General features: G+C 39.7%; 1 protein-coding gene across 4 annotated transcripts in view; it reads left to right on the plus strand.

Annotated features, from left to right (window-relative positions):
- Nucleotides 1-4,191, plus strand: part of APBB1IP (amyloid beta precursor protein binding family B member 1 interacting protein) — a 126,776-nt gene extending 122,585 nt beyond the window's left edge. For all 4 annotated transcript variants that reach the window (XM_507705.8, XM_063781515.1, XM_016962808.4 and 1 more), the window contains one exon: nucleotides 3,351-4,191. In XM_507705.8, the coding sequence (XP_507705.6) occupies nucleotides 3,351-3,872 (522 nt within the window). In that variant the 3' untranslated portion in view covers nucleotides 3,873-4,191. The remainder of the gene's footprint in view (nucleotides 1-3,350) is intronic.
- Nucleotides 4,192-14,581: the final 10,390 nt, after the last annotated feature.

Here is a 14,581-nt window from a genome sequence, read left to right on the forward strand (position 1 = left end):
TTTCTCTTGTGTGATTCAAAACAACCTTAAATAACTGTGACAATAGCATATCACCCAGCTAGGACAGGCAGGGTGCTTCACTTCAACAATTTTTCACTTCTTTCACCCCTTCATTTTGTCCATCAGCCAGTGGTGAAAACAACTAAATATTGGTATTTATCGAACTTCTTATAATTTTGACAACCACTGCAGACCTTTAAAAGTTGTATTTCTTTAATGTTCTCATTATCTTCTCAAGCCTGACAATCTCCTCATGCGATGTGCTTTCAGCTACTATTATTTTCATTATTTCTGTAATGCCAATTGAAGGACAGCATTTAAAAATGCTGAAAGAAATAAAAGAATCTCAGAATAGAAATCACTTAACTACATGTGAACACCAATTCCCAAGCTGCCTGTTCAGAAATTTAAATAAAAAGAAAAAATACATCACCAGTTAAAGAGCTTATCATGTGAAGTAAATAAACTAAATAAAATAGAAACTAAATCAGAAGGCACTTTATTAGAAAAAAATTCCAAATTTAATCTTCAATGGTAAGAGGCCACTAAGCAGAGAATGAAATGAACTGGAACCCTGATAAACTGTAAATTGAAATGATAATTATCACTAAAACAGAGGGATTCAATCCAGCTGCCTGGGGACGTTTCATTATATAAATTATTATTATCTATTCCAGTATTGGCAGAGGAAGCGCTATGCATCTATTAGACTTAGGCCAAATTTGGCGTGCTGGTTTCTACCAATAGCACATGCTGGTGATTTTACTTTTCAGAACTCACATATTTATCTCATTTGATCTCATCACAACCTGAGACACGAGTCATAATGAGGACTATGGGGCTAATTTTATATCCAGTGAACCAGCCAAGTTTCATGCAGTTGAGAAATGCTAAACTGTCCAGACGTCGTGGCTCACGCCTGTAATTCCAACACTTTGGGAGGCCGAGGCAGGTGGATCACCTGAGTCCAGGAGTTGGAGACCAGAGTGGCCAATATGTAGAAACCCTGTCTCTACAAAAAGTACAAAAATTAGCTGGGGGTGTTGGCACACGCTTGTAATTCCAGCTAATCCGGAGGCTGAGACATGAGGATTGCTTGAGCTCGGGAGGTGGAGGTTGCAGTGAGGGGAGATCCTGCCACTGTACTCCAGCCTTGGTGACAGAACGAGACTCTGTCTCAAAATAAATAAATAAATAAATAAATAAATAAATAGAAATAAAATAAAGAAAAAGTAAACTTATTAGAGACCAGATGTCCTGTCCTGATTCCTGGCCCACCACACTGCCTTCCCTGAAGCTGTGAGGCCAGCTGGAGCCAAGCTTGTAATCGGCTCCTCCCTAGAAGCCCACAGTCCTGGCAAAATGGACCTGTGTTCTCAGCTCACCAACACAAGGAGACATTGTCCCCAAAATCAGGCAGAAAGGTCTTTGCCAGGCAACATATCCTTTGTGCCTACGTTTGCACAAAGCTTACCTGTAGCCAAGAGAGAACTATTTCCATTCACTCTTCCCCTTCCATCTCCTTCATCCTAATCAAAGTAGGACATTTAAGCCAGGAGACTGTGTGAAGGTTTTGGGAAGTCCTCAACCCCCAGGAGTTGCTGTGTGTTTCTACTGTGTGTTGTGTGGAATAGGAGCAAGATAATTTTACAGATGCTTACTCCTGACACGAGCTTCACAACCAGCTCAACTCAGACCAAGAAAAAATGTATCCCTTCCTATATGACGAGGACTCTGGTGGCTTGGCTTGAGAACCAAGGAGTGAAGTCATTTGGCTTCCATTTTGAAGGAATGAATGAGCTGAGGGTGGTTTATAGACTGAGCCAACCCCACAAGAGATACACCACGAAAGCCCCTTTAGAGACACACAGCAACTCCTGGATAAGGCAAGTTCCAAGGAAGTGATACTCATATGATCTAAATACGATCTAAACACCTCATTGAACATAGCCAGATCTTCCATTTATAGGAGACTTGGTAGATGAGTGCCACAGGGTAACTGAACCCAGGTTTGGCTGCTCACCACTTAAAAGCCAGACTCAAGAGATTAGGGATGATGGGAGGAAAAGGTGGTTTATTTGGAAAGCCAGTAACACCATGAAGATGGTGGACTAGTGTTCTAAAGTGCAATCTTAAATTTTTCAGGCTAACTGGAGGATTTTAATGGGTGTGGGATATGGGGAAGAGGAGAGAGTTGGGGAGAGAGTTGAGATCAAAAGATGACCAGAGACTGCAGACATCTGGGTGCCAACAAGGGTCCAAAGAGGTTGGGAACTACTCTGTCCTTGGTCAGGTTACAATGGTCATATAAATCTTTAACAAAACATAGTTAGTTGTTTACTTCTTTAATCCCAGAGTTAGTTTTTAAAACTACATGATTGCTGGGTTTGCATATTTATATCAGTGCTCTAAAATTATCCTATGTGCAGGAATGGGTAAAGGCCACTTTAAACAAAAATGAAGTAAGTTACATTCATTTTTTTTTTTTTGCTATTCCACCGTGACAACAGGAAATACTGTTAAAGTCCATTTGGGCCAGGTGGGGTGGCCGTAATTCCAGCTACTTAGGAGGCTGAGGCAGGAGGATCACTTGAGGCTAGGAGTTTGAGACTAACCTGGGCAACACAGCGAGACTCCATCTCTAAAAATATATATAGAGAGAGAGACATAGTCTCGTTGTGTTGCCCAGGCTGGAGTGCAATGGCATGATCTCAGCTCATTGCATCCTCCACCTTCCAAGTTAAAACAATTCTTATGCCTTAGCCACCCCAGTAGCTGGGACTACGGGCGTGTGCCACCATGCCAGGCTAATTTTTGTATTTTTAAAGGAGAAAAGGTTTCACCATATTGTTCAGGTTGGTCTTGAACTCCTGGACTTACGTGATCCACCTGCCTGGGCTCCCCAAGTGCTGAGATTATAGGCATGAGCCACCATGCCCAGCCAAAATATTAAAAAATTAGAAAAATGATTATTTTTAATTTTAAAGACCATTTAGAATAATTGCCTTATTCCAGAACAAAGATGAGCTCATGACCAACCAGGAGTCTCAGTGACTGAGGGACAGAGGCTCCCCAGGGGGCGGACAGAGACTCACATATCTATGGCATGGTCCTGTCCACTAGGGCTGTTTTGTCCACTGGGGCTGTCTTGAGAATAAGGAATGCTACTCGGGAGGTCGAGGCAGGAGGATTGCTTGAGCTCGGGAGGTCGAGGCTGCAGTAAGTCCAGATCGCGCCACTGCACTCAGCCTGGGCGACAGAGTGAGACCCCGTCTCCATTAATTAATAACAATAAATTTAAAATTTCAAAAATTAAAAAAAAAATGAATGCTACTGTCACTCGGTTGCAGGATAAGAAGCCAGCCCTCGGGAACCACCACGACCCGGCAGTGCCCCGGGCCCCGCACGCCCCCAAGTCCAGCCTGCCCCCGCCCCCTCCGGTGCGGAGGTCCTCCGACACCAGCGGCAGTCCCGCCACGCCCCCCAAGGCCAAGGGCACAGGCAGCGGGGGCTTGCCCGCCCCACCCGACGACTTCCTGCCGCCGCCGCCACCGCCGCCGCCCCTCGATGACCCTGAGCTCCCGCCGCCGCCCCCGGACTTCATGGAGCCGCCCCCAGACTTCGTACCTCCGCCCCCGCCGTCGTACGCAGGAACCGCGGGCTCAGAGCTGCCCCCGCCGCCGCCGCCGCCGCCCGCGCCCGCCCCCGTCCCCGACTGCGCCAGGCCGCCCCCCGCGGTGGCCAAGAGGCCTCCTGTGCCCCCCAAGAGGCAAGAGAACCCAGGGCACCCCGGCGGGGCAGGAGGCGGGGAGCAAGATTTCATGTCAGACCTCATGAAAGCTTTGCAAAAGAAGAGAGGCAACGTGTCCTAGGGACGGGCGTGATGAGTGTGCCAGAGGGAGAAGCATCGCTGACCCCGAGCGCAGGTTTTGCTAGCAGATTGCCCTGACATCTTGTTCATTTCAGATAAAATGTGATGGGAAACTTCTCACTGTTGTGCTCAAGTACAGGCATAACCATTAACCCAGTAGAGTTCAGAATATCTGCCCAAATGTACATATCGTTCCCATGTATTTTAGCCTAAATGGAATGTATCTTCCCTTCCAAGCTGCCTAAAGTGCTGTTTTAGGTTCATTTATTTTATTATGTTCAGAAGCATCAAATGAATAAAAGTTAAACGTTTTTCCGGAAGACGGTATTTCTAGAAAGATTATTGGGTCAATCTATCTTGAGATCAACACTATAATTAAAAATAGCTTTCAACATCCCATGCCTTCTTAAGTCTTGGTGACCTCAGATAGATTTTCGTATCTATCTCTATAACCTTTAGAATTTGCAGGAAAATCGAGAGAGGAAAACGAGAAAACATGACAAGCAGAGCCTGTTTCCTTTCTCTGAGATTCCGTGGCTTGATTGATTGGAGTCCTGGACACTGGCTGTTTTGGTTTTGCTTTTATAATGCTTGAATAACAGTAATTGAAAAAAATAGTTATTTAGATAGTTTTTGAATTCTCTGTTATTACAATGCTGTTAGTATCCTGTAAATAAAAATGTAGGGGCAGGAAAAGGCAATCATATATATATTCTTCAACCTGAAATGTTTTCCCTCAGAGATAAGTTTAATGCCCAATTTATCCTAGGTTCTTGGTACCTATATCTCTTCTCTTTCAAATTGGCTTCTGATAGGCCTTTTACATTTTCTTAGTTTTATTTACATCACTCTGTTTTTGTTTTTGTATTTTTGTGGGGTTTTTTTTAAAAACTGTAAAACTCAAAATCTTAAAATGAGTGGAAAATCATAATGCATTTTTTTAAATAAAGGAAGATAATTAATGCTATGTTTTAATATTTGGAGAAAAGTAAGCTCTAAATCATGCTGTGTCAACTCATGGGCTGCAGGTGGCCCAGGACCCCTTTGAATGCTGCCCAATACAAATTAAAATATTATAGCTCTTGGCAGGGTGTGGTGGCTCACACCTATAATCCTAGCATTTTTGGGAGGTGGACTCAGATGGATGACTTGAAGTCAGGAGTTTGAGGTCAGCTTGGCCAACATGGCAAAACCTTGTCTGTACTAAAAATACAAAAATTAGCCGGGTGTGGTGGCGCACGCATGTAATCCCAGCAACTCCAGAGGCTGAGATGGGAGAGTCCCTTGAATCCAGGAGGCAGACACTGCAGTGAGCTGAGATCATGCTACTGCACTCTGTCCTGGGAGATGGAGCGAGACACTGTCTCAAAAACATTATGAGATTTTTCTCCATTTTTTTGTGTTGTTGTTCATCACCTATCATCGCTAATGTTAGTGCATTTTATATGTAGCCCAAGACAATTCTTCCAGTGTGGCCCAGGGAAGCCACAAGATTGGACACCCCTGCAGTCTAAATGAACCTTTAAAATGAAAAAAAAAAAAAAAGAATAGTTTTAAAACCAAAATATTTAGTAATTAAAACTGGCAGGGTGCTCTTAATTTTTTCTGGAGCATATGCTTGAAATAGGATAGAAGGTAAATTTGCTTTACGTTCAATTTAGTCCCATGAACAGTAACTCTCCCCAGTTCTCATTTTATTATGTTCCTTTGACATTAGATGCGGTAAAAATGTTGCTTTTCTGATACCCAACTAAATCATGGTCATTATGCAGATCTCTGGGACAATACAGGAAAGATGTCAGCAAAGAGAGGTGAAAATTGTCAGAATCAAAATGGAGTCACTTACGTTAAGAAAATGCTGACAAATAGAGCCAGCCAAGTCCATGAAACGAGAGTTTTCATGAGGATAATATTCGGTGATTTTCACTCAAGTGTAATGCAATCTTTGGTGTCTGGCTGAAAGGTCTGTACAAGTATTACGTATACCTGAGTAGGATTATTTAGATCCTGAAAATGCAGCAAAATTTGTTTCTTTATGAAAAGTTTAGTGAGATATTTGTATGTGGTGCAGGGGGTGGAAAAACCGGAGTGAAATTGGGAACTAGAGAAGGAGTACGTGGATAATAATATATGTTATGAATAATAATATATAAGCAATAATATAGGACAGTAATCCTGTATCACAGCTTATAAAAACTCAGTAATTTCTTGTATAATGCTTCTAATGGGGCATTGCAATAGGCCAACTGCAATACAAACCGCAGCATTTGGTAGAGTTTACAGAAAACATGATTTAACTTTAGTTCATGATAGAATGTGAACTAAGATTTTACAGTAGGTCCTCAAGGAGGAGAATGAACATTTAAGCCTCGTATTTTGTTTGATCATGGGAATCTTGGCTGGTGTGATACTGAAATGACCCAATTCCATGATAATTGAGGCTTCGAAGTGTGTTTAAGACTTACGGCTTGATGTGTGATCCATTTTTACAAATGGTTTATGTGTGCTTGGGTACAATGTACATGTTCTTTAGAACAAGCTTGTGAAGCATGTTGCACAAATCTTCTGCCTGCAGCCTGTTATCTGGTCTGTCGCATCCATCAATTACTAAGAAGAATGTTTTAAAATCTTCTGAGGGCAAATTTGTCAGTATCTTTTCATTGTTCTGGCAAATTGTGCTTTATATATTCCGACACTGTTTATTATTAAGTGTAAACAAAAATTACGTATGTGACTTCCTGGTGAATTGAACCTTCCATCACCATGCAATGTTTTCTGCTTTTTGTCTTGTACTCATGCAGCTGTACTGTCTTTTTTCAGGTATTTGCCTGACGAATCTATTCATGCACTTTCAAACTCTTCATGCCTTTATGTTCTACATTTGCCACTTGTAAATGACATATAAGCAGATTTTGTTGTGTTTATATCTAGTTAGTAATTATTATCTTTTAACTGCAAGTTTATTCTTTTTAAATTTTTTAATTTTCTTTTTTTTTTCTTTTTATTTTTAGAGACAGGGTCTCATTCTGTCACCCAGGCTGGAGGGCAGTGGTGCAATCATGGCTCACTGCAGCCTCAACCTTCTGGGCTCAAGCCACCCTCTTGCCTCAGCCTTCCAAGTAGCTAGGACTACAGGCTCATACCACCATGCCCAGCTAATTTTTTTTTTTTTTTAGTAGATATGGGGGTCTCACTATGTTGCTTAGGCTGGTCTCTAACTCCTGGCCTCAAGCAATTCTTTTGTCTTAACCTCCCAAAGCGCTGGAATTACAGACATGAGCCAAAACGCCCAGCCTATTATTTTTACTCTGAATGTGATTATATAATTTGTTTTTAACATCTTATTTTGTACTTACTATTACCCTGGATTCTTCTGAGGTTTTTGCTTCCTTTCTTGTCTACTTCATGTGATTAGGATTTTCCTCTTATTCTCTTTTTGAGGCTTCTTGTTGAAAACTTATATACTGTATGTATTCTTTTAATAGCTACCTATAATGATAATATCCATACTCAAAGTCTCAAGTTAAACAACTTTAAACTAGAAAATACATGGACTTTGGACCACTTTGATTTTGCACACACACACACAAACACACACACAGACACACACACATATTGTCTAGTATTTGAGGTATAGCTGAGTATTTTTTTCCTAGAATATCTTTATTTCACCCTCATTCTTCAAAGATGGTTTCAGTGGATGTAAAATTTCAATTGATGGTAAAAACTCTTCGTTTTTTGAGGGGATTGTCCCCACTGTCTTCTCCCTTTCACTGTTGCTGTTGAGAAGTCACCTGTCAAATTATTATTTCCATTAGGTCATCTCTTTGTTTCCCCTCTGCATGATTTTAAGACCCTTTCTTTGTCTTTGGTGCATATAGTGGGTCTAACTCTGAATTTATTTTATTAAGTTGTCTGATAATTCATTGAGGTTTCTGAATCTACAAATATCTGCCTTTCACTATTCCAGAAAATTGTAATTTATTTTGTTTTCAAACATTGCTTCTCCTTTTTTGCTTCTTCTGAAACTCTAATTAAATGTGTTAAATCGTCTAACACTAGCTTCTTTATCTCTAAATTGTGTGTATTTTCTATTTCTTTATCTATTCGGGATATATTCGTCAGATCTTAATTCCCATTCACCAATTCTTTCTTCAGCATAATCTAATCTATGTTAAAGCCATCCATTTTTGGTTTTTGTTTTTTGAAATAGACTTTATTTTTTAGACCAGTATTAGATTCACAGCAAAACTGAGCAAAATGCACAGGGAGTTCTCATTTGCCACTTGCCTCATACATGCACAGTCTCCTCCACTACCACAATTCTACAAAAATAGCACTGTAACAATTGATGAACCTACATTGACACATCATTAGCATTCAAAGTCCATAGTTTACTTAGGGTTTACTCTTGAGGTTGCACAATCTGTGGGTTTTCAGAAATGTACAATGACATGTATCCACCATTATAGAATCATATAGACTAGTTTCACTGTCCTAAAAATCCTGTGTTCTGTCTGTTAATCTCTCCCTCCCCTTTAAACCCTGGCAACCACTGATCTTTTTCATTGTCTCCATAATTATACCTTTTGCAAAATATCATATAGTTGGAATCATACAGTATGTAGCCATTTCAAATTGATTTATTTTCCTTAGTAATATGCATTTATGGTTCCTCCATGTTTTAGTCTATTTTCTATTACTATAACAGAATACATGAGATTGGATATTCATAAAGAAAAGAGAATTATTTTGGATCATGGTTCTGGAGGCTGGGAAGTCCAAAGAGCATGGTGCTAGTGTCTGGGGAAAGCCCACTGACTGCATCATAACATGGCAGATAAGCAGAATGAGAAGTGGGTGCATGCAAAAGAGGGACCAACCAGGAGAGGCAACCTTGATTATGACAGCCCACTCTCATGGTAACTAATCCATTCCCATGAGAACTAACCCTGAAAGAGATTAATCCATTTTAATGATCTAATCACCTCTTAAACCACCTCCCAGCACAGCCACATTGGGAATCAAGACTAAACATGAATTTTGGAAGGGCCAATCCATATTCAAAGCATAGTACTCCATATCTTTATCTTTTCACAGCTTGATAGCTCATTTCTTTTTTGCTTGTTTGTTTCTTTCCTTTTTTTCTTTTTTTTTTTTTTGAGACAGAGTCTCGATCTGTTGCCCAGGCCTGGAATACAGTGGCACAATCTCACCTCACGACAACCTTCACCTCTTGGATTCAAGTGATTCTCTGGCCTCATCCTCTCCAGTAGATGGCATTACAGGTGCACCACCATGCCAAGCTAATTTATGTGTTTTTAGTAGAGATGGGGTTTCATCATGTTGCCCAGGCTGATCCTGAACCCCAAGGATTGCAAGCAATCCACCTGTTCTGGCCTCCCAAAGTGCTGAGATTATAGGCATGAGCCACTGTACCCAGCCCATTTCTTCTTATCACTGAATAATATTCCACTGTCTGAGTGAACCACAGTTCATTTATTCATTCACCTATTGCAGAATATCTTGGTTGCCATCAAATGGCTGTTATGGATAAAGCAGCTAGAAATGTGTGTGCAGACATTTGTGTAAATATCAGTTTTCAACTCAGGCAAACAGGAGTGCAATTGCAGGATCATATGGCAAAAGTGTGTTTAATTTTGCAAGAAACTGCCAAACTGTCTTCTTAAGTGGCTGCTCCATTTTGCTCTCCCTCCAACAATAAATGAGTGTTCTTATTGTTCCACATCCTTGTCAGCATTTGGTATTGCCAGTGTTTTCAATTTTAGCCATTCTAATAGGTATGTAGTGGCATCATTTTTAACTTGCTATTCCATAATGACATATGATGTTGAGCATTTTTTCATATGCTTATTAGCCACCTGTATCTTTTTTGGTGGGGTGTCATTCAGACCTTTTGTCAATTTGTTAATTGGACTGTTCATTTTCTTACTGTTGAGTTTTAATGGTTTGTGTATTTTGGATAACAGTATTTTATCAGATATGGCTTTTGCAAATGTTTTTCCCCATCTGTGGCTTGTCTGTTCATTCTCTTGATTTTGCACTTCACAAGGGTTTTTAATTTGAATGAAGTCTAGCTTATCAATTATTTATTTCATGGATGATGTCATTGGTGGTGTTGTATCTAAAAAGTCACTGCCATACCCAAGGTCATCTAGATTTTCTTCTATATTATCTACTAGAAGTTTTATAGTTTACTTAGTTCTCCGATCCATTTTAAGTTAAATTTTTTGAATGATGCAAGATCTGTGTCTAGGTTCTTTGTTTTTGTTTTTCCATATGGATATCCACTTGTGCCAGCACTATCTGTTGAAACGACTATCTTTTCATTATTACCTTTGCCCTTTTGTTAAACGTTTGTATAAGCCCATTTTGGGGCTTTCTATTCTGTTCCACCGATTTATTTGTCTATTCCTTGCCAATACCACACTGTCTTGATTGCTGTAGATTTCCTGTAAATCTTGAAATTGGGTAGTGTTAGTCCCCTGATTTTCTTCTTTTCTAGTATTGTGTTGGCTATTCTTGTTTCCTTTTTTTTTTTTTTTTTTTTTTTGCCTCTTCATATAAACCTTGGATTCAGTTTGTCAACATCCACGAGATAAATTGTTGAGATTTCAATGGGGATTGCATGGAATCTACAGAGCGAGTTGGGGAGAACTGACATTTCACAAATCCTAGGCCTTCATATCTATGAACGTGGACTATCTCTCTATTTATTTAGTTCTTCTTAGATTTCTTTAATCAAAATTTTGTAGGTTTCCTACTAGATCTTTTATATATTTTGTTAGATTTATACCTAAGTATTCCATTTGCAGGGAGGAATGTGAACATAATGGTATATTTTTAACTCAACTTCCAATTGCTCATCGCTGGTGTTAAAAGAGCAATTGCAATTGACTTTTCTACATTAACCCTGTATGCTGCATCCTTGCTATAACTGCTTGTTAGTTCCAGGAGTTTTTTGGTCAGTTGTCCTGGCAGACCCCTAAGGATTCCTCCTCTAAACCCAGGGTTGAGACTTTGCATTATTTTCCTCTCAATACATATGACTATCAAAGGCAAGATAGGGGAGAGTGCAAGGCAAGAGTTCCCTGCCGTCTTCTCCACTCTACATCCTTTCATATTGTTAAAGTAAATAGGGGAAATTAACAGTTGTGGAGCAGGTTCTCAGATATTTGCTATGAAAACCTACGTATGGTGATTTGGACTTTCAGAGCTATTATATTCTGGCGGTCTTTGATGAAACTTTAATTTTAACCTATTGTTCAATCAGTATCATTTTTTATTGGAAAAACTCATAGGAGAAAAAACAAATAATTATTTCAATAAATATCAAAAAGGCTCTTGATGAAATTCAACACCACTCCTTGTTAACAAAATTTAAAACTTCATAAGAAGCTAGCATCTGAGGAAGATGTTTTTATACTGATGAAAGATGTCTGAAACCTACAGCAAAGGACATATTTAACAATAAAGCACAAACAGAAATGTCACTTACATTCATACTACCCAGAATTTGTTTTAATCAGTAACGGTAAGACACACAAACACAGAAATGACTGTCATGAGGGAAGTAGTTTATTTTACTACTCACGGTTCCTTAGAAGCTGTGGGCACAGCACACCACAAGGGGGAGGACAGGGAAACATCAAGGTCAGTCAGGAGGCAGCGTGAATGGGGGAAAACATGGGAAAGAATCTTTATTGCAGTTCCATGGGACAGAACAAGCAAGTCAGGGCAATCAGGCTTAGCATTGGCTATTTTAAATATTTCATTGTCTTCTGGAAACAAGAGGCTGCTATCTGGCCCTGAGGAAATTAGAGAGGCAGAACAGTGGCCAGAAATGTCAGAGTGATAAGGAAGAATAAAGACTGCAAAAGAGATAAACAGAGATAAAGAAGAATAAAGAGTGATGAAGAGATGAGAAAGAAGGGGGTATAAACTCTGGGTTGGTTGGATTATATAGGAAAGTCATGCATGCAGGCAAGTTGTTTATTACATCCAGCAATTAGCCTATCCTCAGAGGGGCAGTCCCTCCAGGGTCAACAAGGCCCAGATTTCAAAGCATCAAATTCAGAAAATAAGAGACAAGACTAATACACCATTAAAGTCAGTATTATAATTAATATTATTCAACATTATCCTGGAGTCTCTAGCCAATGCACACAACAGCAAAACCAACAAGGTAACAAATATCTGAATGGAAAAGACAGACTTTTAAATTCTCAGATGATGTATCTACTTAAAATTTAAAAACCAAGTCAAGCAATCCATTAAAAGCTATTAAGTATAGAAACTAAAAACTGTCCTGTGTACTATATATCAGTGAAGCTCATTTGTAAAATGTAGTATAAAGGGTGATTCAGAAGAGCAACAAGAACTAAAATATTTTTAGAATTGATAGACAATTTCAAAGTCTATAAGGAAAATTGTAAATGTTTATTACAGGTATAAAAGAAAACATCAGGAAAAAAGAGGTGCAGGTCATCACTGCTCCACCTAGTTCCAATAACTACGATTTAATTAAATAACGTGAGTTCCCCAACATGGTTCCAAATTCAGTTGCCATGGTATTTTAACTGTGAGTAATTACATAAAGTACAAACTTTGTGTGAGCTCTTCAGTCCACAAATCACAACATAAATAACAGATACAGTCATGATCAGTGACCCATCATCTCTTTCAAATTATGAGGTTGCCAATCACTGCATATTTGTTACTGAGTTTATAAAGAGAACAAAGCATGTCGTTGCCTTGCCTCTTTGTCTCCCAGTGAGACGCTCACGTGACATTTTACAAAAATGAACAATCAAAAGAGGGAAGTGGTCAACAAACATAAAACTGCAAACAAAAAAAAAAAAGAAAAAAAGGGATAACACAAAGTGAAATTCAAATGGAACATAAATGTAGTTGTAGAAGAAATAGTGGCCATTCACTGAGGCAGATGTTTGCTCGGTATTTCAATTATTTTTGACAAATAAATCAATTCTGAATCTGACTGAAGCTCTATATTTACAGAAATACAGGGGGCACAGACACATGCTGTGTTAGGTTGTTTTTCTGTTGTTGTAAAGAAATACCTGAGGCTGGGTCATTTATAAAGAAAAAAGGTTTAATTGGCTCACAGGTCTGCAGGCTTTACTGGAAGCATGGTGCTGGCATCTGCTCACCTTTTGGGGAGGCCTCTGGAGGTTTCCATTCATGGCAGAAGGCAAAGTGGAAGCAGGCTTCTCACATGGAGAGACTGGGACTAGAGAGCAAGCTAGGGAGGTGCCACACACTTTGAAACAACAGATCTCCTGAGAACTCACTCACCATCAGTGGGACAGCACCAAGTTATGAGGGATCTGTCCCCATGACCCAAACACCTCCCGCAAGGCCCCACCTCCAACATTGGGGATTGTATCTCAACATGAGTATATTAGTACATTTTCACACTGTTATAAAGAAACTACCTGAGACTGGGTAATTTATAAAGGAAGTTTTAATTGACTGACAGTTATGCATGGCTGGGGGTCCTCAGGAAACTTACAATCATCACAGAGGGTGAAGGAGAAGCAAGGCACATCTTACATGGCAGCAGGAGATAGAGAGAGAGCGAAGAGGAAATGCCAGACAATTATTAAACTACCATATGTCATGAGAACTCTCTCACTATCACAAGAACAGCATAGGGGAACGGCCCCCATGATCCAATCACCTCCCCACAAGTCCCTCCGTCCACACATGGGGGTCATAATTCAAGATGAGATCTGGGTGGGGACATAGAGCCAAACCATATCAATGAGATTTGGAGGGGACGTCCAAACTGTATCACAGGTTCAGTAAATAATACCACAGAATGCAATCAGAAAAATGCAGAATGCTGAAATACCACAGGATAAATAATCTGGTTTCTTCAATGGAGTGCAAGTGAAAAAAGATGTAGGGACACATGTAGGTGATATACTCAAAGATATCAAAGGAAGCTTAAGACGTCTTATCATCTAATTTTAATATATACTCCTTATTCAGATCCCAATTAAAATAACCATAAGAGGCTGGGCACGGTGGCTCACACCTGTAATCCCAGCACTTTGGGAGGTTGCGGAAGGTGGATCACGAGGTCAGGAGTTCAAGACCAGCCTGGCCAAGATGGTGAAACCCGGTCTCTACTAAAAATACAAAAATTAGCCAGGCGTGGTGGCAGGCGCCTGTGATCCCAGCTATTTGGGAGGCTGAAGCAGAGAATTACTTGAACCCAGAAGGCGGAAATTGCAGTAAGCCGAAATTGCGCCACTGCACTCCAGCCTGGACAACAGAGTGAGACTCCGTCACAAAAATAAACAAATAAATAAATAAATAAAATAACTATAAGATAATGCTGATGATAATAATTTACAAGACAATAGGAAAACGTTGAAAACTGACTGAATACTTCATTTGATACATTAAGAGTTATTGCTAATTTGCCTCAAGGTCATATGATGTCAAGGACTGTTTGTGTTCTAAGTCATTAGCATTTAGATATGCATATGGAAATATTTGTAGAGGAAATGATACAATGTCTGAATTTCCAAAAAATTGAGGATATGTATATTATACCTCAATTAAGGCAATAAAGAGGAATATGGAGAAAGTGTGTGGAGGTGTAGATGAAGCAAAATTGGCAATGTATTAATTGTTAGTAAGCTGATTAAATGGTAAATT

Source organism: Pan troglodytes, chromosome 8 (assembly GCF_028858775.2).
Source record: "Pan troglodytes isolate AG18354 chromosome 8, NHGRI_mPanTro3-v2.0_pri, whole genome shotgun sequence".
Taxonomy (NCBI): Eukaryota; Metazoa; Chordata; class Mammalia; order Primates; family Hominidae; genus Pan; species Pan troglodytes.